Below are 27,158 nucleotides of genomic sequence, written 5' to 3'. Positions count from 1 at the left end.
CCTTCCAACTCAGAAGATTCTGTGATTCTATGAATTTAATGTATTTCCCGTAGTCAGTGGAGTACCTTGTCTGAGTAGCCACGTCACCCCAGCAGGCAGGGGAAGAAGTCTTCGCTCAAGCTTTACAGAGTTATGCTTCCCATGCTCTCTCAAGCACAATTAAACTGTTTACATTGTTTTACTTTTCAGTATACTCACTTTACTGTGCTATACTGTGCTTGTTTACATGTACACATTACATACACACACACGCACACACACACACGTGTAATGTCAGTTCTGTGCTGTAGTTCAGCTGCAAGTGCCAAAATACCTTGCTGTATTTGCTCTCCCTTCTCAGAAACAAGTGTAACAAAGCCAGCCCTGGTTTTCTGCAGACTTCAGCAGGGCTTTACTGATAAACTGCTCTGACAAAAATCTTAGTTTTCCATTCTTGGTCTTTGCAATTTCTACCCACCCCTGCTTTACAATATGAAATTTATGTGCTCTTCCTCCACATAAAAGTCTCCTGCAAAGATAACCTTGACTATAACCTTGCCTTAAGAATAAATCTGGACTCCTTCAATGCTGGCTTGGCTGCAGTGCTTTCCCAGTCACCAGACCACAAGTCTTTGGAGACTTTTACTCTGCCAACCTACTTCCCTACAGCCCAACCCCATGATTTTAGAATTAACACTGAGTAACAAAGAGAAAATAACTTCCAGAAAGTCCTGATACTTTCTGAAGGTGTCAGAAATCAATAGGAGAACTCTGAAGAACAATGTGATTAATTAACTCTTCTGCAGCGTCTTAGGAACATATGCGAAGCATTCTGCCTTTTAAGTAGCAGCAGTTGTTCAGTGCAGCAATATATTCAAAGGACCTGAAAAGCTGCAGATCATCCAGTCTGCTCTTTCTTGAACATATTTAGAAACCAGTTGTGAAATGAGACTCTGAGATTCACTTCTGTAAACCTAAAGGCTTCCCAACTTCCTATTTGCTCCGTATCATGCTGAAGCTAATAACCCCTCATTGTCTCTTCTCACTTCTGTCTGCATCCAGAACAGTCAATACCATTTGCTGCATGTGTTATGTTCTTAGGTAATTTTTGCCCAAACTTCAAATAAGAAGTGGAAACTTGTTGCACATTAAGTATTGCTAAGCAATGAAAAAGTTGAAATCTCCTTTTTCTTAATCTCTTCTGATTGGCACTTCTGCCCACTTTTGTTTTCTGAGAGGCTCTTCCAACCCTTACTTAGAATAAGGGTTTAGGACTCATTAAACTGCAGTCTGATGCAAAAGAGAATGAGTTTACATGGAGTAAGTCATATTTCAAGCATCTGTACTAGGTTTGTATTGATAATTAACCACTGTTTTTAATTCTACTCCTTGCATGTGTACCAAAATACAGAAGCAAATTTTGCATATTTTGTGATTATTTTGGCATGGTTTATATTATGAAAAATCACTTCAGAACACTTCAGCATCTTCACATATTTGAAGATGTCATTAAAAAAGGGGAAGATCTTGTTTCTGACCCAGGCATTTGCCTTTACTTGTGGCATAAAGAATAGTTCTTGTTTTGGCCTGGATAACTTCATTAATCTATCTTTTATTTTTAGGTATCTGATTCCTTACTGGTGCAGACACCAGCAGTGGTTCCTGGTCCATGCCAGCCTCCAAGGCTACAGGGTAGACCAAGAGCAAGAGAAATTCAGCTGCGTTGGGGTAATTTTTTTACAAGTGTTAGAAATTGTAAGGGATCCAACTGTGTTACATGTTAAAATTAAATAAGCTTTTCTTTCTTTCTTTCTTTCTTTCTTATTTTTAGGACCACCTCAGGTAGATGGTGGTTCACCCATTACCTGTTATGGTCTGGAAATGTTTCAGGCAGAAAGCGATGAACACCGAGAGGTTTACCAGGGTTCTGATATTGAATGCACAGTGGGCAGCCTTCTTCCAGGGAGGATGTACAGCTTCAGACTGAGAGCAGCCAACAAGGCTGGGGTAAGGAGGCAGTCTGAAATTAAATTCATTCCAGAGACTGCAATCGCTATTGAGGATTTTTTATTTCAAAATAAGCATTTAACAATAATTTTTAAATTAGGATTTCCTAATGTAGAGTCATTTGAGTAATATAGCTTATTGTTGTGTGGGAACAGATGGTTAAATATCGTTTTATAATGAAGGAGATTTTTAGATGAAGGGAAGAGAAAATAGCTAATTTTGTCTTTTATCTGAACAGTAATATTAGGACATCATTAGGAAATGCTAGGTACTTTATGAAGGCACTGTTACAACTTCACTATTCTCATGTGAAGCAAGGTAGCAAATTATTTTCTGTATACAGCTTTGTAAATTGATTGACCTTTATTTTCACAGCTGTTGATGTGCAGAACATAATGATTAGTGTTTCCTGACTCTCCATTTTTATATTTAGTTTAACTTCTGAGAACATATTCTATCAGATACAAGACTGTTTTCCTTCTTTGGAGTATTAAATGTGTTAAAATCAGCTGTTGCTGTAGAACAAGCTTTATTTAGTTATGTACCCAAAGTCCTGATTTGTTCAATGATGTACACTTCATTAAAAACTGTCAGGGTGAGCTAACTCCACCGTTTGTGGAGAGGTCTGCAGCTTAAGGTTTTAAAGCACTATCCTAACCTTTGTCTTCCTTCCACCCTGCAAAGAATGGTTCATAGCTCAGCAGTTTTTGAATCCTTTATTTCTTTTACATAGGTATAAATAGGCTGTACCAATTGGTTTATGTTCCAGTGCAGCCATCATGTAACTTCAGAATTAGACTTTGGGAATAGTACTTCCCTGGGTTTTCCCAAGACTTTGAAGTGTCAAATTTATTCACATTGCATTTGCTGGACTGAAGAAAAATTTATAGCTTTTCTGGAGAATAGTCAGATACTGAAATAAATCCTGAATCCACAGTCCATAGAAATTTATTTTATAAACAAGTAATACAAAGTTTCATGTCCCTACTATGGTAAAATGTTTTTTAAAAAGTAGTAATTTCGTTTTTACAATGTAGTTGTATCAACTCCCTTTTTAATAGTTTGGACCTTACTCAGAAAAATCTGAAATAACTACAGCACCTGGACCACCAGATCAGTGCAAGCCCCCTCAAGTGGTGTGCAGATCTGCTGCCTGTGCTCAGGTGTCATGGGAGGTAAGAATGCCTTGGTAACATCTGTCTGCACATAATTGTCTTCTGCATTTTTGAGTTCAGCTTGAAAAGTCTAATACTGTATTTTAATCACTTTATTTGTAAGCAAATGTACTTGATTATCCAAAAGGTAAGACCTTAGTCATTTATGATGCCATTATAAGGCAGCAGTAAGTTGGCAGGCTGCAGGTACTGGATCTTACTTTGTTCTTTTGTTTAAAATTTTTGCCATAGCTGCTGCTCTGCATTTCTGAGTGAGGCAGTCTCATCTTAAGACTTTTCTTTAACATAGTTATAGTTCTTCAGAGGCAATGTATCCACATAATACAATAGATTATTGTGCGTTTCTTGGTTTTATAATCTGATTTAATTTTATATAATTACATCAGTAATAATGTAGCAAAAGCCTCACAGACTTCCTATAAACCCATAGTATTTAGATATCTGATTTTTAAAAATGCAATAGATAAAAATTAAGCTTGTAAAAAGAAAGATTCTATCTGAGAATACTCTTTAAACACAGCTTTTTAGTGGCTTAGAGATGGGGTGAAGTGTCTGAGTTACAGAACTTTACAGAAAAGAAAATTCTGTTCTACCTAGAAAGTAGTGTTCATGCTTCCTACTAGAGGAATGTCAGAGGAGCACTCCTTAAATATCTACAGGGCAAAGCCTTTTTTTAAAAAAAATACCATATAACATTCAGGTAGAATTAATTTGAGTGATGTTAGATGTCTGTTTTACATAGTCACACAGTAATTAAGGCACAAGCAGGCATCTAGATGTCATTTAGTTCAACCTTCTATTCAAATTGTGTCAGTTTCTCAGGGCCTTTCCCAGTGAAATTTTATTTATCTCCAAGAATGAAGAGGTTTCAGCCTAGTAAAACTGGGTAGACTCTCATTCTGTAGGATTTTTTGTTTATGTTTAATGCAAGCCATGACTCCTGTCTTGGTACTGTCCATCTTCAAGAAAAATTTCTGTCATAATGTTTGTACTCTCCCAGTAAGTACTTTAAGGCAGCACTAAGATCTTCCCTTAGCTGGATCACCTGTGTATCAAGTAAACTTTACTTTTTTGTTGCGTGTTGCACTCCCTGCTTCATGATCCTTCACTGGACCTACTCCATTACATCAATGTCCATTTCCTTTTGGGGATACCAGGACGGAACATCGTACTGGAGATGCATTTCACAAGTGCCGAATAGAGGGGAATCATTATTCCTTTTGCCCTTCTTGGTGCTCATTTGCTAATACAACCAATATATAGTTCACCTTCATCAGACACAGGCTGCTGATTCTTATTCAACTTTCTTACCAGGACACACAGGGGTTTTTTTGGTAGAGGTTGCTCCTCAGCCTGTACTTTCTTGTATCAGCCCAGGACTTGGTGTTTGCAGTTGTCTTAGTTGAACTTCCTGAAGTTTGTATCAGATTCTGCCTGTTATTTGTAATGTACTAAATTAAAAATCAGCAAAGAAATGGGAGAGTAAGACTCCTTTGAAACAAAAACAACATACAGATGTGGTGAGTTTGGTTGATTTTTTCTCTTGTATCAGTATATTTAATTGTTAATTATTGATATCCATTTTAAAGGTACCAGTAAGTAATGGAGCTGATGTCACGGAGTATCGACTGGAGTGGGGCGGTGTGGAAGGATGCATGCTGATCTCCTATTGTGGGCCTGGGCTCGGCTGTGAAGTGAAAGGGCTTTTGCCTGCCACTATATACTATTGCAGGGTTCAGGTAAAGATGTAAAACTATTGTTAGTGAAATCTGGAAACAGGAATTGACTCTGACATAAAAACGTGGTCTACTTTGGGTTTGCAGGCAGTGAATGTCGCAGGTGCAGGCCCTTTCAGTGAAGTAGTGGCATGCATGACTCCAGCCTCTGTACCTGCAGTTGTGACCTGTCTTCGTGGACTAAGTGAAGATGAAGTTGAAAGTCCACACTATTCTCCTTCTACATGCCTTGCTGTAAGCTGGGAAGAGCCTTGTGACCATGGATCTGAAATTCTTGGCTACAGCATAGACTTTGGAGATAAGCAGCCAATAACTGTTGGGAAGGATCTGACCTATTTTATAGATGGCTTACAGCCAGATACTACCTACAGGTATGCGATGCACAGCTACTTGACAGCCTACTGTTTCCTCTACAAGACCAGATGCTTTGTTTCCTTGTATTTTTTATTGTCTTCATTATTACTGCCAGAGACATTAGGGCATAGCCATGGAGCAAAAAGAAGTTTTGTAATGATGATCATCATAAATAGATGTGCTATTTTTATTTTCTTCCAAAAGTAATTTATGTTAGTTTATTGAAGTATTGTTGTATCTGCCTAGTTAATGTGTCATTTTAACTGAATTCACATATTCAGATTCATAACTGGCTTTGGACTTGTTGCTTCTCTGTTTGAAAAGGTAAAATCCATCCAAGGAAGGACCATGTCCAGTCTGATCTAATGACAGATCATTGCAACTTGCAATGCCTTGTCTGCAGAAAAAGTGGAAGTCAGCATGAACAGTATCAGTTTGAAAAATCAGCCAACTATGCATCTCTTTTGAAGAATTTTAGTTGCTGAACTCATCCCTTATGTTTGGTCCAAGGGTTACTGAAAAATATAAATGCAAAAATCAGGAGTTTTGCCTGAAGGCACTACAATCCTGTTACAAAAACTTGTCCTCAGTGTTTAAGGAGAATGGCAGTCCCACTAAAGTCAGACTTACTTCAGTTAGCCCACTCTGATTTCAGTATAATTAGGATATCTGGCTACAGAGTTTTCTGAATTCTTAATTACTGTTTTATGGCTTTATATCAGAATACAGTGTTTCTGTGTACCTTATAATTATTTAACAATAATGCTGGCAATCTGAAGAACTGTTGCTCTCTGTGTCAGTAGAATGAAAAAAATAGTTGTTTCTATTGCAGAGATAGGTATACATCTACCCACATAAGTATTTTTATAGAATACACTGTCAACTCCTTGTACAAATAAAAAATTCCATGTATTAACCTTAGTTCTGGGCTGTAATAAATTATCATAATGTTAAAAATTACTGTAGTGAAGGAGAAATATTTATTATTTAGCCTGCATACACATTTGTGTTTCCACATTTTGCAGTTGCGTGGTTGACTGTTTCAGAATTTAATTACTGTGATTACTTTTTTCCAGTTACCTAGATACTATTTTGGACAAGCAAATGTTAAGTCTGTAAAATGAAATTAGACACACTTTGCTCCCTGTGGCTACTTGTGAAATACATAAAGAGCCTCTGTTTTCTATTTTTTTCTTTTTCAGAAATAAATTTCTTAGCTAAGGCTTTTAATTCTTACTTACAAACCTAATGCCAGCATTGTCTTCTTTGGAGTATCAAAGAAGAAGAAAACAAAGCCCTACCTTATCCCTGAGTATCAAGTTCTACAGCTTCCTCAGCTTTGTGTCCTTTGGTGACTTCTGGTTTCCCCTCTCACTTTGCAGGCAGACCCAAGAGGGCTTGTTCTTGCAAGTGCCCAGAGATCTGTTACTGGTGGAAACAGCAAGAGAGGTGGCTGGGCACCATCACTTTATTTTCACATGAATAGGATCTATTCAGAAAAGTCCATAAAAATGTCTGTTATTCATCATTGAACTCTCCTGATAAAATAGTCACAGATACAGTTTCCCCTCTTTGGGGTGGGTTTTTTTTGTCTTTCCTCATCTCTCCAATGTGGCTATCAAAAATTTTGGTTCAAGGCCTGCACATTCAGAAAGATGGACAATTCTTGAATTAAGTCACAGAGCTTTTGCATCTTTTCACTAATGTGAATTTATTTTTAATACTTTTATTTCTAATCAAGCCAGCTCCCTAAAATGTAAGGAAACTGATACACCTGCATATTCTTGACAGTCTATCAAAGCATAATATTCATAAAAGTCTTCATTGTATATAGTACCATTATTCTCTATTTAATGAGAATTGTGAGTATGACCAGTTATTTTTAGCATCTAATTTCAAGTTAATTTATTTTATCTTTTTCCAAATGCCAGGGTACGAATTCAAGCCCTAAATAGTCTTGGAGCAGGTCCTTTCAGCCACACCATAAAACTGAAAACAAAACCTCTCCCTCCGGATCCACCTCGCCTGGAATGTGCTGCATACAGTTCTCAGACTCTCAAGCTGAAGTGGGGAGAGGGAACTGCAAAAGCATTAACTGACTCCATCCAGTACCACCTTCAAATGGAGGATAAGAATGGAAGGTTGGTTTTGGCATTGCTTTAATCTGCCCGGTGTCGCTGTGGTCTGATGCTTGGGAGATGCAGCAAAGGGCAAAATTCCATATGCTTTGGTGAATTTGCAGCAGATGTAGGAGGTCTTCTCATCTGACAAGGCAAGAAGGGCTCTAGTGTTCTGTGATGAGAAGTACAAGATAAAAAACTTCATTGTTTTTTACTTACAGTTCAACATGAAGAGTTTATAGCGGTGTTTCATACCAGGACATTTTCTCTCTCACTTTTGGTTAAATACTTTATCAAAGGAACAAGTGCTGTGAATTTTATGTACTTAATATCAGAAGGGATGAATGTTTTACTCTCTGTTGCCTTATATGCAAATTTTTTAGAGGAAATTAATTATTTTGAGGGATCTCTTGTCTCATGTTAAATAGTATGTCAGCTGAGGTGGTACAGCAAGAACCCTTGCCTGAATGGTAAGATAAGTAGTACTGCTACAAAGTGTTCCATGTCTCATGAGTAGCTTTAGCTAGGGTCAAAAAGATAAAAGATACTATGTGAAAGTGCTGTGCTGTAAGGAGGAAAGTAAATTGGACTTTTTAAATGGAAAGAAATTCATTGCTATTTCCAAAGATTAAGTCAGGTGCAGGTACCATCTGTTTTAATTTTAAAAGACAAGAAAAAGCCAAAGTAGATGACAACCCTTGCAGGAAGACAGAAATTTGTGCTGTGTCCTGGGGACACCAAAACTGAAAATCAAACAAGAGTTGCCATGATCAGTTTGTGCAAGAATTGCCACATGAAGGAGAGTGGCCAGTTTACAAAACTCTCAGAAACAGATTTGGTGTGCCCTAGAAGTGTGACTCTGCCTTCCTGTGTAGGTCTGCATGAGGCCATCTCCAACAGTGATGTACAAGAGCAATTGGATCCACGGCACGTTTTCCAGGTGTAGTAAGGGAGAGTTGCAAAGGGGCAAAAAGCTAAAATCTAGTTACCTAATTTTGAAAAGCTAAAGATGTTGGAGGAGTAGATGGCTAAGGAAAAAAAATGCAGCTCATTGAGAGACACAACTGCTGTCTTTTCCCACTGTTTCAAATATAAACAGTTTCTTAAAATGCTTAGGAACATTTTTTGGTAAGAGAGAATCTGTAGTGTTCTTTGTGCAAGAGATTTTTATTTCAAAGACATGAGAAATAAAAACTTGCCCCTGGAAACTGTGCTTATTGTTTCATAGCAGCCAAAACACTGTTTAAATCTGAAATAAGTATTTCTGGGCTTTTCATTAGATTCTGGGAAATTATGGGAACAGATTTCAAGACAATACCTTAGCTGCCTCGGAAGTCCTTTTATGTATTCTAAATAAGCTACTTGTTGCATTTCCAGGTTTGTATCCTTATACAGAGGACCATGTCATACATACAAAGTTCAAAGACTCAGTGAGTCAACATCATACAAATTTTGTATTCAGGCATGTAATGAAGCTGGTGAAGGTCCTCTTTCTCAAGAATATATTTTCACTACTCCCAAATCTGTTCCAGCTGCCTTGAAAGGTAAGGGTGCTTTTCTCATTTGGGGGGGTGGGAGGATAGCAGGTTGGTTTTGGTATTGTGTTGTATTTGGGAAATTGAGAATACTAAGCCCTTTTCAAGTGCAGGTAGGGACAGTGGGAGAATGTTCCTTTCATGTAATTGCCTAAAACATTCACTCCAAAAATTAAAGACTTGTGGTTTATACATTCTTTGAAATAAGTAGGTTGTACTTAGAATCCCTCTGCCTACCAGGAGAGTGGCAAGTTAAGGTGAAAATGCTTTCTAGCATGTTTAGAATAATTTTAAGCATTGTTTGGGGGTTTTTTGGTATATGATGCACACTTACAGTCACTAAATTTTATTCGTTTTCTCTTCGATGATACCTAAAACTAGGAAGAGAGGCCTATATGAATTGTTGTTGCTCCAGAAAACACTGGGGGAAGAATAGATTTGAATCTGAATCTTCTGTTTCTCTGAGACAAAATAGGAGGTAGAATATAGAATTTTAAAGGTTATTAGAATATGACAGTATGTGATGGGAAAAGCAGAGCTAGCTGTCACTTTTATGCTTCCTTCCTTCCTTCAGCACCAAGGATAGAGAGAATAAATGATCACACCTGTGAAATCACATGGGAGGTTCTGCAGCCCATGAAGGGTGATCCAGTTATCTACTGTCTTCAGGTCATGGTGGGAAAAGACTCAGAATTCAAACAGGTATGATGTGTTTAAGTTATTGTAGTTTTCTTTGATTACTGTTTGTGATAACTAGTTTAGTAAAATTAGTTGAGATTAGATTTAGTAAAGCTTTTGTGTTCCAGTATGGTTTTAGTCACCATGTCAGTTTTTTGTTACTAACTAATATAAGGTTATATATAACCCATCTCCTTCATCTCAGAAGGAGATTCTGCACTAAATTACAGCCTCTCTGGGTTACACTAATGTTCACTAAATACAGTTTGACACAGTAAGTGGTGAGGAAGTCATCCACTAATGGAACAACTGACAAAAAGAAACCTTTTACCTAATGATACAGAATTGAGCCTGGGGAGAAAAGGGACAAAGGGTTCTCTTTGCACTAAGAGCAAAGAAGCAGTTTGAAATGCCAAGGTATAAATTATCCTTCATTCAGTGCTAATTGTGCTTCCCAGTTGTTTTTTGTTTGTTTGTTTTTGCTTCACAGTTTATATACTGTGTGATACTTGACATGAAATTAGGCTTGAAAACTGTTTCATCCTATTAAGCTAAGGAACTTTGCTTCCAGGACAGAAACAATTAATTCTAGTATATTATAATTTTATTATAGTTCAATATTAAATATGCTTTGCCTGTGCTATGGTAGATTATAGGCCTTAATATGTTCATAACTTTTAGTGTAGCACTGTGTTTGTTGTGGCCATTTGTTAAATTTTTCAGTAAAAGTTGAGCCATAAGATGAGATGGCTTATCATGTGAATATTCTCTTTTGAAACTTCAGCACTGTAAATGCAACATTAGGTACATAAGGCACGGTCTGTGTTGCTTGCAGATACAGAATCAAATCACGCTTTGATTGTCAGTGTGTATAGCCAAATGACCTGGGCAAGAAAATAAAGTTTGCTCTTTAAGTATCGTAATAACAAAGTAGACTGAGGTGCGTGATTGCTTTTGCCTCTGCAGAGCGGTCTAGCATAGTAAATTAGAATAAAATGAAAAGACTAATTTGCAAAAATTAAAATTGGAACAATCAAGAAGTAAACAGCATGAAAACATCCTTTCAGACACTTAGATACAGTGGTGGCAATTTTATTTGACATGGACAAAAAATAAACTGCCTAGAACTCTGCTCTAAGCTGTTTCCTGCTATTTTGCTGCCAAACCATCACTCGCCTCTCCATCCTGATCTGTCACCCAAATTGCTCATGTCGTTACTCCCTCCACGTTACAGACAAAATAAGTTAATAATGTGCTTTTTGAGCTGTAAACATCAGTAAAAGATCTTAGAGGGGTTAGGAAGCAACCCTATAAATACCCCAGGGAACACACTTGGAGGAGAAGGCAACTTCTGGCAAGGCACTGGGGACAAGCAGCTGAGGATGGTAACCCCTGCCAGCTGGCACAGCTGGAGCTGGAGTAGGACGTGTGTCTGTGACCTCTTTCTTCACTCCCAAATGCACAATCCAAATTAGCAGAATTTTGAGGAAGCTGCACTTCCAATGGCCTGCCCTGCCTCAGGGGGAAAAGTCCCTAGGTTGTAGATTCCTGTAAAGCTCAGCTTGTCAGAGAAGTCAAGAGTAGCCTCAAGCACAGCAAGAGCTCTTCAAACAGCAGAATCAGAAGGGATTTCCTGTATCTTCACTTTTCTAGTGAGCATTTTCAGTATACTGTCTAACAGTATGGTAAGTGTAAGGAAAGCTCCTGATGATGTGATATTTCTGTATCATGCTACCAGTTAAATAAAGCAAATCCAGATATTTGGAGGTGGGAGGGTGAAAGGGTTGAAAGAGAGAAATCAAATTGCTATGTGATATTCACCTAATACCTCTGTACCTATTGAAGTACCTATAACTGTGCCCTTGTGAGGTTTTGTTGGCTTTCACAGAACCTTTACATAGCTGCAAATTTAATTAATTTGAGAAACCAGCATTTAGATTTCACTGAATTGGGCACTCCATACTGAAGCATTGTGAACTCATGTTAACCTGCCACCTGAGAGACTTCTGGAGAGCACCCTCATAAGTAATCTCTGTCTTGGGAAGATGATGAAATTAAGAATCACAAAGAGGACTCTCTGGCTTTCCTGATACAGTGTTTATTGGGATAAATCATAGTATTTTAAGTACAGGTAACTGCAACAAAGTACATTGGATTGGATTAGACTTAATGAATTGGCTTGATACAGAGTTAACTGCCTAAAATCCTGTGATATGATATTGTATATTGCATCTCATTGTGAGTGGTCACTACAACACCTGAACACTGGGGCTTGTGACAGAGTTCATCTGGTGTGTACTCATCATTCTACACAAGCAAGCATAGTTCTTGTGTTTCACCAAAAGAACTGGAGACTTTATCTGGTATTTAAATTGCATGTTTGAGCTTTTTGTCTCTCTTTGTGTGGATGAAAACACTAGTGAGTTGTCATCCTTTTTAGTTACCTTCACCGTAAACAAAACCATACTAAGATACATGTGTGTATACAGTACTTTTTTACTTGATGTATTCCTTCTTTGCTCCCTCATTGCCAGATTTACAAGGGTCCGGACTGGTCGTTCCGATACACAGGCCTCCAGCTGAACTGTGAATACCGATTCCGCGCGTGTGCCATTCGCCAGTGCCAAGAGGCCACAGGTCACCAGGACCTGGTGGGCCCCTACAGTGCCCCAGTGCTATTCATCTCTCAGAGGACTGAACCACCGGCAAGCACCAACAGGGACACTGTGCAAACCACAAGGACACAATGGTCACAGAGTGACCAAGTGTGTGCTGCTGTCATCCTTGCACTTTTTGCTATCTTTTCCATTCTGATTGCTGTTATCATTCAGTACTTCGTCATAAAGTGAAGAAAATAGATCTGTTTTATAATGCTGCCCATTACATTTTACTTTCTCATAATCTAAAAGTAATTCTGTTCTCTTGCTTTTACAAAACCAGGCATTTAGCACCGGCATTGGGACTGATGCAAACTCTCTCAGACACTTTAAAATGCTTACTCGTAGGTATAGGCTGACACATGTTATTTAAAATGCAAGCCACAGAAATATAATCTTTTCTTTATATGCCTTCATGCAGTACAAACTCGATATGGGGCAGGCACGCAGTGTTTAACAAAAAGGGTAAATGCAAGTGTAAAGATGATTTCCCGGCCCACACTTCTAAGGGTTGCTAACATAACAGGGAAGAATGTGTAGATTGCATTTAAAACTTATACTAACAAACTTGTGCTGTACACAATATTAATCTGATGCTGTGAAAGCAATTTAGCGCTGTATTTCTACCTCCTCATTTGTCTTAATTATTTGGGAAGCAGGATTTATGCTGAAAAACAGAAGGGGCTTTTCTCAGGCAGCAAATAATAAACTGGATGGAAGAGTATGCATGAAGGAAGCTTCTTATCTGATAAATGTGGAGTTCTTCACTGCAAGTAGATGTTTTCTAAAGGCTACAAGGAAATGGCACAAGTGGTTTATCACACCCCCAGGATTTGATGTTTACTTACAAAAATGCCTCTTTTACTTCTGAATATAGAAGGGAGAGTGTGAGAGACCTTCTTAGATTTGTTATTTAAATTGAAAAACACATTTCCAAAGTTGACCATTGATTGGATGCAGTTTATACAGATGTCTGTGCCCTCTGATTTTGGCTAATCAGTAGAATTTTGAGATAAAACACATTATTGAATTTTTGCTGTTTCCCCAACATTCACTTACCATATCCACCATAAATAAGCACTGCCTTTTTTTGGTTTTGTTTCTGTCTTTCTCTCTCTTTGTTTCCTTCCTTCCTTTCTTTCTTTCTTTCCTTCTTTATTTCTTTGGGGCACCAAATCAGAAGACGAAGTGTAGTAATTTGCACCAGAAAACTTAAAGCTGCTTTTTTCTTGAGATCCTAATGTTTAATGTAATGTCTCTTTGGATACTGTACCAAATTGTTGATTGCATGTAGTTAATGTTGCATTAGAGCACTTTGCAATTGCATAACTCATCAATGTTTTGTGAGCTTGCATTTGTGAGTTCTTGAATGACCAGACTGAATTTTAACAAGTATCCCATTGAACATCTTGCTAGATGTCAATGATTGCCAGTGACACAAAGCTTGTAGTGAAACTATCTTTAAAAAAGAAATCCTTGTCTCATCACACTTATGTTATTTGTTATACACTTTGTAATTAGCTACTTTTAATTTATTTGAGTTACAAGATAGTGGATCATTACTGACTTCTAGTTGTGTTCAGTTTAGCATTTTTAATAGTATTAAACACTTCTGTCAGTCTTAATAATAATAAAAAAAGGAACCTCTGTCTTGTGCTTTGAAGATCTCTGAAGAATTTCTCTTATATTAGAACGGGCATGTATTGTAATTGTTTATACGTCCAATGATCTGTGCTGTAGAATAATGTTGCTGAGTTTCGTTTTTTTTAAAGAAAAAAAAAAAAGAAGAAGAAATGGCGAAGAACTTGGCCTCCACGTGGCGAGAACGACCTGTCTTTAAAATGTACTGTATGTTTACATTTTATTTCGAATTTGTCATTTGTACGTATCGGCTGATACCTTCCCGCAGGATACCGCGATAACTGATGTTTTCTAGAACCTTCTTAAAAGTGCCATGTTTGGCAGTGCAAATGAGGTTGCGTGTCACAGCCCAGAGATTTCTTACGGTTGAATGTCTAAAACGGTAAGATTTGTTACTGCAGGTAACCTGCAGTGACTTAAGTTTTTCATAGTAAAATTCAAATGAGCTCCTATTTTTGATAGTCATTTAATAGTGTATTTGCCATTTGAGCCTCAGTGCATATTACTGCATTGAAGACAGTTTTTAATGTAATCTTAATTTTACCTCATATACTGTACATTCCAAAAATAAATAAATAGAAGAAAAAGAGAAACTCTAAAGTTTTTAAAACACTATAGATACACTACCAAACATATCACTTTACGGTTGTACAACGTCGGGCTCCATGAAGACGAACCTGTATAGTCTGATAGAAAATACATAAAACGATGTAGCAAAGTACCTTTAAGAGTCTGTGGACAATAAAAGTACCTTCTTTTTCGCTGCTGGTGGTCAGTCCTGTGCGCGCACCGCCGCCGCGCCTCTCCCGTCCCTCCTTCCCTGCCTCCCTCCGTGCCGGCGGGCCCGCGGGGCGGGGCGGGGGCGCGGTACCTGCGCGGGCGGGGCGGGGCCGGGCCGGGCCGGGCCGGAGGAAGGAGCGGCGCTGCCCCGGGCACGGCGCGGCCCCCGGCCCGGCGAGATGCGGCGCGGCGGCGGCGGCGGCGGGAACGGCAGCGAGGGCGAGCCCGAGTGGCCGTGGCCGTGGCCGCCTTGCGACGAGCGGCTGTGCCTGGCGCTGCCCATGTGGGTGCTCGTTCCCATCACGGCCGTCTGTCTGGGGCTCTTCGTGCTCGGCGTGGCGGGCAATGTCCTCACGGTGCTGGTCATCCGCAGCTACCGCGACATGAAGACCACCACCAACCTCTACCTGGGCAGCATGGCCGTCTCGGACCTGCTCATCCTCATGGGGCTGCCCTTCGACCTCTACCGCCTCTGGCGCTCCCGGCCCTGGATCTTCGGGCAGCTGCTGTGCCGCCTCTCGCACTACCTCAGTGAGGGCTGCACCTACTGCACCATCCTCCACATCACCGCCCTCACCGTGGAACGCTACCTCGCCATCTGCTTCCCCCTCAAGGCCAAGGTGGTCGTCACCAAGCGCCGGGTGAAAGCCACCATCGGCATCCTTTGGGCCTTTGCCTTGCTCTCCGCCAGCCCCTTCTTCTTCCTGGTCGGCGTGGAGCAGCCCGACAACCACACTGACTTCAGCCGCGAGTGCAAGCCCACCCCGCAGGCGCTGCGGTCCGGGCTGCTGGCCACCATGTTCTGGGTCACCACCTGCTACTTCGTGCTGCCCGTCACCTGCCTCAGCGTCCTCTACGGCTTCATTGGCCGCGAGCTGTGGCGGAGCAACTCCCGCCTGCGGGGCCCCAGCTCGCTCCTCCGGGAGAAGGGGCACCGCCAGACAATCCGGATCTTGGGTGAGTCCCGCTACCATCCCCCTCGGGCTGTGGCTGGGGCAAGGACCGGGGCTGGGGGGCCGTGGTAGGGCTGAAGCACCCGCAGCTCCCGTGCAGGATAGGGAATAACACGGGGAGACGTCCCAGCCGCGCTGCCGAGCCCATCAGTGCTCCCGGGAACTGCCGCGGCAGGGATTTCACTCCCTCCCAACTGAGGCTTCGTCCCCGTGGCGTTGCACGTCCAGCAGCACGACTGCCTTCCGTAGAAATGCCCGTTTTCTGAATTTTACCCGACAGAAGCAAGTACAAGGTAGCCTGCAACTTCAGAAAAACTGTGGTAACATCAGCAGTCTCTTCCAGTGGGCAGCAACACTTCTGCATAGAAAATTTCTGCTTCTGAAAAGTAAGTTCTTAGTGGTCATTTGTAGCTCTCCAAGGAGGCTGGAAAACAGCAACTTAGCCCCTATGAGCTGTTTGGAGACAAATCCCCTAAGACCAAAGCACTTCCTACAGATGCTGATAATTTTTAGTTCATTTTCTTAGTCATACATTCAGTAACCCAGCCTCAGATTATGGAAAGTTAGAGATCTTAGTCTGCTCTGGGGCTTTAATGTTTGAAAGCAGTGACCAATCTGAAGGGAAAGAAAAAAAGAAATCCAACTGCTGACTAAGGAACATAAAACAAAATGCCCTAATTATTATTTTTGCCTGCCTTTAATGTAGTTTTTACGTGTCACATGGGAGACTTTTTTACTGCGAGTGTAATCAGCTGGATGGAGATAGCGTAGCATAGAGAAAAGAAACTAATAAGCCTGAGAGAATTTTGCTGGCTTATTGAGGACAGTACTTACACTGAAGTAGGCACAAGGTTTTCTGACAGAAACACCCCTATTCATGATCTCAGAACCACTGAATGAGACCGGTGCCCCCTTATCTCAAGGATCCCAGCAGCACCGGTGTGGGGTGTTTTTCAGATGTAAACCTTCTTTGGCTGCATCCCTTTTATTTAAGCTCTGAGAAACACGGAGGATGCTCTACAAATGATTGTTTGTTTTATTTACATGCATTTATAAACAAAAATAATTAAAAGTATGGATACAGTAATACACTTATGTAATTGCTCCTGCTGTGTTGCCATTGCAAGAGGGTTTGTATTTGTATTCATTGTGCTAAAATGCAACACAGGACCAGGTGAACAGCTGAAGTGACTGGGGCTAGAGATCCATCTAAGCAAGTAGCTGTCTCCAACAGTAATGGTCTGGGGATGCATGCAAAAGCTTTAGTGGAAAAAAAGTCAGTAGCCCAACTACACTGTAAAGTCTTTGTGTTAGATACCATCCTGTCACAACAGAGCAAATTCTGTGGGAGCTTGGGTGACTGAGGTGCAGCCCAGGTCTTTTTCAGTGATGCATGCCAAGTTAAACAACTCTGCAGCAAATGGAGCTGCTGTGGTACTTCCACAAAAACTCCTCATTCTGAATTCTGTTTTCCTATCTCATATGTGGCGTTACAGACATAGCTGGGGGGGATTTCTGTAGGGCCTGATGTTATTATACAGATGTTATGCCACTGTTGTCATTCACATTTTTCTCAGCAAACCTCATCTCACATTTTAGCTTAAAATTTTACCATTTACCTTTTACTTCAGACTAACAATCAGACTTGATGCTATTCCCATTTTCATGGTTTTCCAACAATTTAATGCTATTATTTCCATATATCATTTGTATCAGTTAGAAGAACCTGCAAAATCAGTCACGTAAAATTTAGTTTACTGGGTGGTTGAAAAGTTAACTCACTCCTTAACTGCCGCATGTGTTATTTTGTCTTATAGCTGTGGTGGTTCTGGCCTTTGTTATTTGCTGGTTGCCTTTCCACATTGGCAGGATCATATTTATAAACACCCGGGACTTAAGGACGATGCTGTTCTCCCAGTACTTTAATATATTTGCACTGCAGCTTTTCTACCTGAGCGCATCCATCAACCCTGTCCTCTACAACCTCGTTTCGAAGAAGTACAGGGCAGCAGCCTGCAAGCTGCTGCTGCCACACCGAGCTGCAGGAAGGGCTTTCACAGTAACAAAAGACGCCGGGGGCTACACCGAGACCAGCGCCAGCACAAGGAACGAGTACACCACCAGCTTCTGAGACTGCACCCCGCACTTCTTCAGGCATTCTTGCCTCAGGAAGGGAACTTCCCTCTCATGGCAGAGTCATAAAAGGACAGACGTTTGTTAGGGCATGTGGTGTTTCCTAACTGTCTGTATTTTTGAGATACCTGTATTTTGGATAGCAAAGCAAGCAGGCACCATGAAGTAGGGAGAATGATGTGCAACTCATGAAAGATGATAAGACAATAGGAAAAGCTGGAGTAAATTTCCAGTAAAACCACAGGTTTACTTCATTACATGTTGTTCATTGCACGTGTTCTGTCCCATTCCTAGTTCTTTCTAAAAATCATAACACCAAGGTCTGCAAAGGAGCACTCCTTGGGAGCTGTAATGGGTAAAAATCCCAGCCAGCCTTCACCATTTTAAAACACTTTTCTTACAAACAAGATTTTACAAAACACAGTCTCGCAAGGAGATGAATGCAAAAAAAAAGTCACCCACCAACCTGAACAGCCTTTGAAAAAGAGGCATTTGCTTTTTAGTCCCTGGTCTTGTAATCATGAAGCGGACTTTCCTGGGCAGTTTCACTAATTTCCCTTAGGAAAGCATCTGCTGCACACAGCAGTCTCTGGGCTTAACCCTTTCGGCCTGACCCATAGGATCAAATAAGGTCTTTTATTTATATGTTAGCAACCAGTCCTCTGTTGCAGAACTTGAGATATCCCAGATCACTTCCTTAGGATAGATGAGCAGTGTTTAAATGGTAGTGGTGTGTCTCCACTGCGTCACATTGTGCATTTCGTGTACAACTAATAAACCGAGTTAACCCACCTTGCCACAAACAAGACCCATCACTGAATGTGCTGGACTATGCCCCGGACTTCATGCTGCATAATGCTGCACTGCAAGTCAAAAACCAACTCACTAATTCTGCTCCAAAAGATTTTAATTGGAAGCTTCAACTGTACAATTTAGGAAGCAGGCTAGTTGTGAGGAAAAGCTAGAATAACCTGTGCAGTGTTTTCTCTGGAGGATCATTGCCTCTGTGCATTTTACTTGTTACTTTATTGGCTCTAGTGATGTAAATCTGGACCAAAATCAATGATGTGGGATTGCGCTTACTGGAGCGTCACTGACGGTATGTCCATGCTTGCCCTTGGTTCTCTGTTAACTTCTCCTTTCAAGCAGTTGTAGGGTGTGATACTGTCCCCTCTGAGCCTCCTTTTATATAGGCTGAACACCCCCATCTCCCTCAGCCACTCCTGAGTTGTGCTCCAGAGCCTTAAACAGCTCCACTGCCCTTCTCTGGACACACTACAGCACCTCAATGCCTTTCTTGTAGTGAGTGGCCCAGAACCGAACACTGCTTCACCAGTGCTGAGTACAGGGGCACAGTCCCTGCCCTGCCCTGCTGTCCACACAGTTGCTGATACAGGCCAGGATGCCATTGGCCTTCTTGGCCACCTGGGCACACTCTGCCTCATGTCCAGCTGCTGCCAACCAGCACCCCCAGGTCATTTTCTGCTGGGCCATTTTGCAGCCACTCTTCTCTAAGCCTGTAACACTAGCTGGGGCTCTTGTGGCCAAAGTGCAGGGCCCAGCACATGGCCTTATTGAGCCTCATACAACTGTCCTCAGCCCATCAATCCAGTCTGTCCAGATCAATTCAACAGAATTCAACAGCTAGCTCAGAGATCTCAGAGCAGCAAAGTTGAACCCAAGTCTTCTCCAAATTTTAAAAATATGACCAGTTCTCCATTAAAGAGTCTGTGGCTCTGAATAAAATCTAAAAAATTCTAAAGACAGAAAAAAAATCTTTTATCTCACTGCATACACATAAAGTTTTCTTTTTCTGCCAGCTTCATACTGATGGAGAGCAGTTGTCTGCAAGGCTTGGGTTAGGTTGCTTTTACAGGGGGGGCATCATTAAGATGTTCAGTTATCATAAAAGAACAGCTGTTATTTTTGGGGAGCTCAGACAAGTTGTTATGAACAGTAATCTTTGTAAATGCATGAAGACCAAGGAGAGAAAAAAGCTCTATCACATTGATATGTGGCCTTGGAACTGCTTCTGCATGCTTGCAGTCTCCTGATAATGTCTTTTCCTTTATCAATTTCTGCTAAATTACACCAAGAGTGAAATACTTGCTCATGAGAAACTTCCCCAAAAGCAATTGCCTAGGTACCAAAAGCACGAGATAGGTGGAGGAAGAAGGGAAATGCTGATGGGATGCTACCCTGAAGCCCCTTTTCTAGGGCACATTCCCTACCACAGACAGCCCTGGTACTGCTCTGCTGTGTGTCCAAGGTGTGTGTGTAGGGTGTCCAAGGCGGGCCCCTCTCAGCTGGGACTCCAGCTTGCTGCTCCCAGGCTGCTCATGGAGTGACTGTTTCTGCATGGAACTCCAGGCTTGGGCTGCTCCTGCCCAGCCTCAGATGCTGCAGCAGCAGGCTTTTGCTCCCACCGGCGGACTCCATGGAAATGCTCTGTTTTTCTAGGAAAGTCATTTGTATCCTTGTTAAAAGGTCCCCCGCCCCCCCCCCCCCCCCCCTTGCTTGTTTAGTAGAGTAACACAGGCAGCAAAATCCCACCCGTGATCTTGCAGTACCTTGATGTTAATGCTCTCTCCCCACCAGAACAAAGGCTTAGGAAATAGATGAAGTTTGGGGTGTTTACTCAGAATTTACCAGGCCTGGCACTGCTGTCTCTGGCATTCAGTACTGGATTGTGTAAGCAGGGATGTTGTAAATAAAATAGCACTTCCCAGGAACTCTGAGTCCAGATGCAGGCAGGCTATCTCTTAAGTATTTCAGAAGTAGTTTCCATACCACGAAGACTAAAAAATACAAGAGAAAATGGACTAGGAAGAGAGAGAAAATAGTGCAGGGGTGTAAAAGAAAAGCACAGATACCAGAAGATAAAAAGAGAAGCATGGTGAGATTGTCTCTTTTTTAAAGCACACATGTAGTTATGTTGAAAATCACAGGAAAGAAAATCAGCGATTTGACAGAACCCCGAAACATTCTAGAGTTGTGGTTGCACTGAGGAAGAGCTGAACCCAAGGGCTGCCACCTGAAGCTTAAAAGGAACCTTAAACCGTTCATTTTTAAACATGTGAACAGGTTTCTCATTAACTGAGAGGAAAGAAATTCTTCCCACAGTTGACCATAGTTGAAAGGCACAGCTTGGTCTGCAGCACTGGGGTAGCACTGGGATATGCCCACCAGGAAGGAAGGAAAATACAGAAAATGAGAGGAGGTGAGCTGTTTTAGAGAGGTTTGGTGCACTCAGGTGAACAAAGAGCTCTCAAGTTCAAAGCTGTTCTTGTACTTGCTGGAGTGATGCCGTCTCCAAGGGCCATGTGCAGCTGGCCTGGCAAACAGAGAGGTGCAGGAACACATTTCCTCCCCGCAGTCATCCCCTTAAAATTCCATTTGTCACTGTGATGCATTACTCCCACAGGAAACACAAAGCCTAAGGCCATCTCAGCAATCAAACAAAGGGATTATGCAAAGTAAGAGGGAAAACAAATAGGTATCAAACAGCCCAACCTGCTCTGAATTAGCTAAACTAACAAACATGGTCTTGGCCTTGGATCAGTCAAGTCTGATGGGAACAAGCCCCAGCATCCCTGGGGTGCCACTTCCTATTTGACTTAGGAGCAGGCTTAACATTGCCAAAATAGGCCAAATCTATGATAAAATTAGTATCCGGAAGGATATTTCACTGCTTTGGGGAACTCTTTACAAACAGGTTTACTGTTGGCATGAGCTCCTGCTCACCTGTGATGCTGCACTTGAGCTTTGGTGGGGATTTCCTGGAACTCAGAAGAAAACTGGGGGAAAACACTGCATGTGGGGAAAAGGTTTGCATTTGAGGAGTTGGGGGGCAGACACAAAGTTTAACCTTTTGTGCACCTGGTACCAGATGGTAAAAGATTTTCCCATCAGCCAAAGCACAGCATTTTCCAAAGGCTCAAGTCTTGTTGTTGCATCGTTGTTTACTGCTAAGGCAGGCTTAGTGCTTCTCATGACAAGGCAGACAAGAGCTTGCAACATCTGGGTGAATATCAAGGGACAAAAAGGTCTCTGGTGCCTGACCAGACGTCACTGATGGAACCTCAAACTGAGCCTGAAAAAGCAAAAGCAATACTGTCTTTGTCTCAGTGACCCTACTGTGGGAACCCTCTGGTGACCCAAAATGTTAAGGCTGATGTCATCCAGTGCTTTCATGGGCCACACAAATCTCCAAGCATGCCACCAAGTCCTGAGGTTTCCAGAGCATTTAAGAAAGACAGTTTTGGACCAGAAAATGGCTGTCCAAGTTGGGAAGTACCTAACAGAGAGGAGGTTGGAATCTCCTCCTGCAGCAGCTCTCAGCAGCAACACTGCTTTGTTTTTCCTGGGGCTGTGTGTGTCCAAGAGCCGATGTACTTAGTCCCCCATAGCCAGGATCAGAGCTGCTCTACACATCATCTCAGTCTCCTTCCCAGTGGCTGTGGGCTTCCAGGCCCCCTGGAACAGAACTCCAAGGGTATATACCCAGGATGGGGGTGGCAAATACCCTGGCAGAGGACAGAGAGCAGTGGGGCTGAGAGCTCTGTCGTGCCTCTCACTTGCCTCATCTTCCCCTCAGACCACCCCATCTGCATGCCATCCCTTTTCCAAGATGAGTCCCTGCTCCTTCTATCTCCAGTTCTGGACTTCCTCTTCCTTTCCCCACTGCAGAGCACAGACAGTGCTGTCTGCTTTCCCCTCCTTTCCCCTTTCCTTCTCCCAGCCAGAACTCACCAGATGGATTCATTTATTTCTCTTTCAGAGGTTCTCTGTGACAAATATCTCTGCCAAGGGACTCATCCAGGCTGCCAGGGATTGGTGGGGAGCCAGATGCTTCGACCACAGCCTGTCCCATCAGCCGTGAGCCTGTATGAGCTCATGTTAAAGTTGTTTAAAGTTTTAACAGCGCCTCTGTGTGAGCTGATTTTTAAAAAATATTAACCCTTAAGAAGGGCTGGGTCAATTTTTTCCCAAGTTATGAAGGCCATGTAAAGCCCTTGCACAGGTTGCATTGCTCCCCACAGCCCCTCATGGACGCTGTCCTAGGGCCCACAGGCAAAAATGCAGGGCAGGAGAGGAAATTCAGGGTGTTTTCCCTCAACCCCAGCATGTCCCCTGCATGCAACCAGGGATGTATCCACAAGGTCTCCTTCAGTGTGGGCTGAAGTCAGGTGTCCTAAACCTGAGACTCCATCAAATACCACTGTCTTTAGCAAAGAGCCCAAATTCAGCACAGTGAAGCAGAGATGCACCATCTGGAAATCACTAAAACCAGTATGAAGTGACAGGAATGCAAGCCAGAGGGAGGGTGTATTTACCTGGAATGGAAGAACCACCACCATGTATTGTTGTAACACGAGGCACTCAAATTCCTGTGGAAGTTGGTGCAGTTGCTGTATTAGAGGTGACAGCTACCCTGGCCAGAGTAAGAGAGAAAAGGCAGCAAAAGGATAAAAGTAACCATATTTCCCCCTCCAGAATTTATTTAACATCATCCCGGGTGACAAGGAGCAGCATTTCACCACAGCAAAAGCAAATCATCTCTGTGTCAGTGCTCTCAGAGACCCAGGTGTGATGATGATCACAGAGCTCATGACAGTTCCGTAAGACTGTTGTTTTATCAGGGGTATCCAAGCGCAGCAGGACTCTGCAAATGGGTTCAATCCCTATTTGGGCCATTCACTTTAGGGTAAGACTCAACAATCCTTGTGGGTGCCTTCCAACTCAGAATACTTTGTGTAATTCTGTGTAATGTTTCTGAGCTCTGAAACTCTGCAGAGGTTGCTAAACAATGTCAGGAAACCTTGAAAGCAACAAAAATGACCTGGTGTTTGCTATCAATCAAGGATACCAGCACTGCCCAGCTTGCAGCTAAACTGATTATAAAGGGAAGCGCATGCCCAACGAATGTGTGGCTCCTGTGCAACAAATTTTCCCCATCTTAACAAGGAAATCAGTTCCCTAATTTGAATATAGGTCTGCTTTTTGTCTGTGGTGTACAAATACACCCCAAAGACAAGTTGTGTTTTGAACCTGTGGAAGCACAAGCTGTCCACAGAACAGGACCACAGAAGAAGAGGAATGTGGAGAGAGGCTGAGTTTCCCCTCTCCTGCAGCAGCTGAACACAGCATTGGGAACATTCTCTTATTCCAGGGTTTCAATTCTGCCAAGTCAGGCAGCATTCCCAGCATTCCCAGCCTGGAATTTATTTGAGGCTTGTAGGCATTACCTCTTTACATACTTCAAGAGACTTCAGCAGAGTCTGCTGGACTGACCTGGACAAGCCATATCTGTGCCAGGGAATCACCTCATCCACTTGCCCACAGCATTCTGCTCCTCCAGAGCAAGCCTGTGAGCTAAGGCAGGTTGAGACAAGGGAAGCTGCTCCCACAGAATGCCATGCCAATTTTCCTGCCTCTGGGAAGTTACCACAAAGATGCAGAAGGAACAGACACAGAAATGTTTGCTCCTTTCCATGCTGCCTGTTGTGAAGTGAAATCTCTCCTGCAGAACGTGGGGACAGGAAAGAAGCAGGGAAGGATGGACATGGCTGAAAATAGCCCTGGCTGAGACAAGCCTGGGACAAGCAAAGGAAAACATGGAAGAGCAGCAGGAGTTGGTCCCATGGAGCAGAACTCTCATATCACACAGATGGGGTCGACCCAGATCCATTTCTTCCCCATATACTGTTCCCTCCTTACGTATTTTCCCTTCACAAACTGATTTGGTCTTCAGAGTCCGTATTACAGCTGTTGGTGAGAAACAACAGCTCATCGGGAGCTTGTAATAGCCAGAGTCCTCACTTTCCTTTGGTTTCCTTCTTCTCAGACACCTCTGGCTTTGTGAAGTGCAGCGTGTGTCAGGAATATGCCTGTATGTGGAAATGTCAAATGTATTACATTTTAGTCTGGGCTCTAAGAATACTGCATTTATTTCTAACTACAGAAACAAAATTGATTTCTTGCCTCCTTGTCACCACAACCTGGGACAAGACTGTCCAAGGAAACACATGTTAAAAAAAAAAAAAATTTACAGGCACTTTCTGTTACATAAAGGGAGAAATATTCAAATTAGACCATTCGACAGCACAGATCACTGCATTACAACTGATGGTCATCAGAAAAGACAACCTTAGAAGAAACTGCCTCTGTGGGCTTGCAGACTGGAAGAGGAGACAGGATTTTGTGCTGGGCAGTCTTTGGGATATTTACACAACAGAACCTTTAAAACCAAGCTTTATCACACAAATGACAGGGAGCAAAATCCACCACCTGTGCTCAGAGAAGCTGAAGCATAATGAGTTTGGGTCATGGACTCACAGGGCAGGGCTGTGTGGAGTGACCAGAGCCTCACACTCATGCTGAAGCCAGTGGAGCAAACTCAAAGTGGTCACTGAGCTACAAAGGATCCTGATAGTGCTTGGTTCCATTTTGAAGGAGCCCTGGTGCAGCCAAAGGATGTTTGCTCACCACCCCACAAAACATCTCTGCTGTGCGTCAGTGGCTGCTGTTTACCAGAAGGTGTAAGCAGGAGAGTGTTTTAGTCCAAGTATCTGTAGGTAACTGCAGAAGCAATCACTTCCAGGCTGTCTGCACAAACGTGGCCCTGCTTGGAGGAAGGAAGAAAGAGGCATCACTGGCTATTTTCAGTGACCAGTGAGGAAAAAGCTGCTCATTAAAAAAAGTATCAGTGGTGCCATGCACCACCAACATGGCAGGACACTGAACTCCCCCTCACAAAGCAGGGACTTGGGCCCACAGCTTCTACAGCAGGAGACAGGCAGAGAACTTGCAAAACCATTTTTTCTGCCTCCATCACATAGAGTTGACAGATGCTGCCTTCAATGTGGTCAAACTGATTTTTACGTGATTCCTAATCTTGCTGTTTTTCAAAGCAGTGAAAAAGGCACCGAGTGATAAAGACAGAGGCTCTAGGAGGGGCTCCTGGTCAGGGCACATTTCCCTGCTCAGCATCACAGCCATCACAAATCATGCTCCTGCCACCACACTCTCCCAACTATTTCCCTTTCCACTGCGTGTACTTCAGCACGCTGCTTTATAAAGCAAACACATCTGTTCCAAGGTCATTTATACAAGGGATGTTAAGAGATAAAAAGAGCACCTCGTTGTATTTGCTTGGTACTAACAAATATCAGGTATTTCATACATGAACTGATGGGCCTAGCTGTTACAGATGCTTAACAGCTCACAGATAAAACTTTCTAAGAGGAGAGGGTTTGTTTTTAAACCCAGAAGGCAAGACAAAGGTCAAAGTAGAACTTCTAGAGACTAATAAAGATACAAATCCCCAAAAAGAAGCACTGTAAGTTCTTCTTACTAGTCTTTACAAAGATTAAAAGCTTCACTGTTTATCATTATACTCCAGCTAGAATTCTGAGGTAGCCAAGTAGTCAATCTACCTTAAGAGAGCTGTTGGTAGTGCAGGAAACCTGGATCCAGAATCTAAAACCTGCAGTGCACAGACAGAGAAAAATACTGCAAAGCATGTAACTGCAATGCAAGAATAAGTTTTCTCAGCAAATCAACCCCAAAAGAGATGGTGATGGGGAATAAGATTTTCAGTCCACTGACGCCATGAAGATGAGGGTACAAAAAGATACTAACAGCAGTACAAGAAGCATCACAAAAGCCTAGAAAAACATCTCAGTAAATTGTGTGCACTGTTGGTATACCAAATGGCTATTAAATTATTGCAAAGGATAAAAATCCTGAAAGTCATCAGCCAAGATGATCACACAGCTTTCATAGCTGTGTATAAGAAGGTACCTGCACAAATGGAAACATACCAGAGGTATGAGAGCAAAAGGGGTATGACAACTTCCAAAGGACATTGTGGCAAAGAGAGCTTTTGCTTTCTCCCGTCTGTCAGATCAAAACACAATATATCAGCAATGAGAGCCTTCTGGGACACCTCAAATGGGGCATCCGAACAAACGGGTCTGCTAAGTAAAGAAAAAAGGGATTGAGAGGAAAGGGGTGTTAACCAATCAATCACTTGAATTAATTGGGTTTGTAAGATACAGTTGCAGAAACAAACTGCAGCTGTTGAGAGAAGCAGTAGGTTTTTTTCAGCAGGTCTCTTTCTAGGAGAAAAGCCCCATCCAGAAATTCTTGCCAATCTATAAATTATAAAAATTGGGCAACATGCTGGTTAACTGGATAGACTGAACTGTACCTTGAATTGTACCTAAAAGAACAGCAAGACTAAAATCCACTTTTCCTCCTTGCTACCATTCTCTTCTCCACTGTAATATTGCCAAAAGAAGCCCACTTAGTCCCTGGGCAGGGATGATTTCTGCAGAAGGGTTGGTGCCATTTTCCTTTCAACAAATTTTAGGGAATGACATGATTACTGTTGGTTCTGGCGTGAA

At 42.1% G+C, this 27,158-nt stretch overlaps 2 protein-coding genes across 5 annotated transcripts in view; both read left to right on the top strand.

Moving 5' to 3' along the window:
* Positions 1-14,643, top strand: part of FNDC3A (fibronectin type III domain containing 3A) — a 112,631-nt gene extending 97,988 nt beyond the window's left edge. For all 4 annotated transcript variants that reach the window (XM_062487698.1, XM_062487696.1, XM_062487695.1 and 1 more), the window contains 9 exons: positions 1,602-1,707; positions 1,811-1,986; positions 3,048-3,161; positions 4,751-4,900; positions 4,985-5,268; positions 7,183-7,392; positions 8,749-8,915; positions 9,481-9,608; positions 12,119-14,643. In XM_062487698.1, coding sequence (XP_062343682.1) covers positions 1,602-1,707; positions 1,811-1,986; positions 3,048-3,161; positions 4,751-4,900; positions 4,985-5,268; positions 7,183-7,392; positions 8,749-8,915; positions 9,481-9,608; positions 12,119-12,433 — 1,650 coding nt within the window. In that variant the 3' untranslated portion in view covers positions 12,434-14,643. The remainder of the gene's footprint in view (positions 1-1,601; positions 1,708-1,810; positions 1,987-3,047; positions 3,162-4,750; positions 4,901-4,984; positions 5,269-7,182; positions 7,393-8,748; positions 8,916-9,480; positions 9,609-12,118) is intronic.
* Positions 14,644-14,841: 198 nt separating this feature from the next.
* On the top strand, positions 14,842-17,746 carry MLNR (motilin receptor). The gene is made up of 2 exons (XM_062514751.1): positions 14,842-15,619; positions 17,433-17,746. The coding sequence occupies exons 1-2, from the start codon at positions 14,842-14,844 to the stop codon at positions 17,744-17,746; spliced, it is 1,092 nt and encodes a 363-aa protein (XP_062370735.1).
* Positions 17,747-27,158: the final 9,412 nt, after the last annotated feature.

Source organism: Cinclus cinclus, chromosome 2, assembly GCF_963662255.1.
Source record: "Cinclus cinclus chromosome 2, bCinCin1.1, whole genome shotgun sequence".
In the NCBI taxonomy this organism is placed as follows: domain Eukaryota; kingdom Metazoa; phylum Chordata; class Aves; order Passeriformes; family Cinclidae; genus Cinclus; species Cinclus cinclus.
The sequence above is the reverse complement of the archived record's forward strand: the minus strand, read 5'-3'. Positions and strand labels throughout refer to the sequence as shown.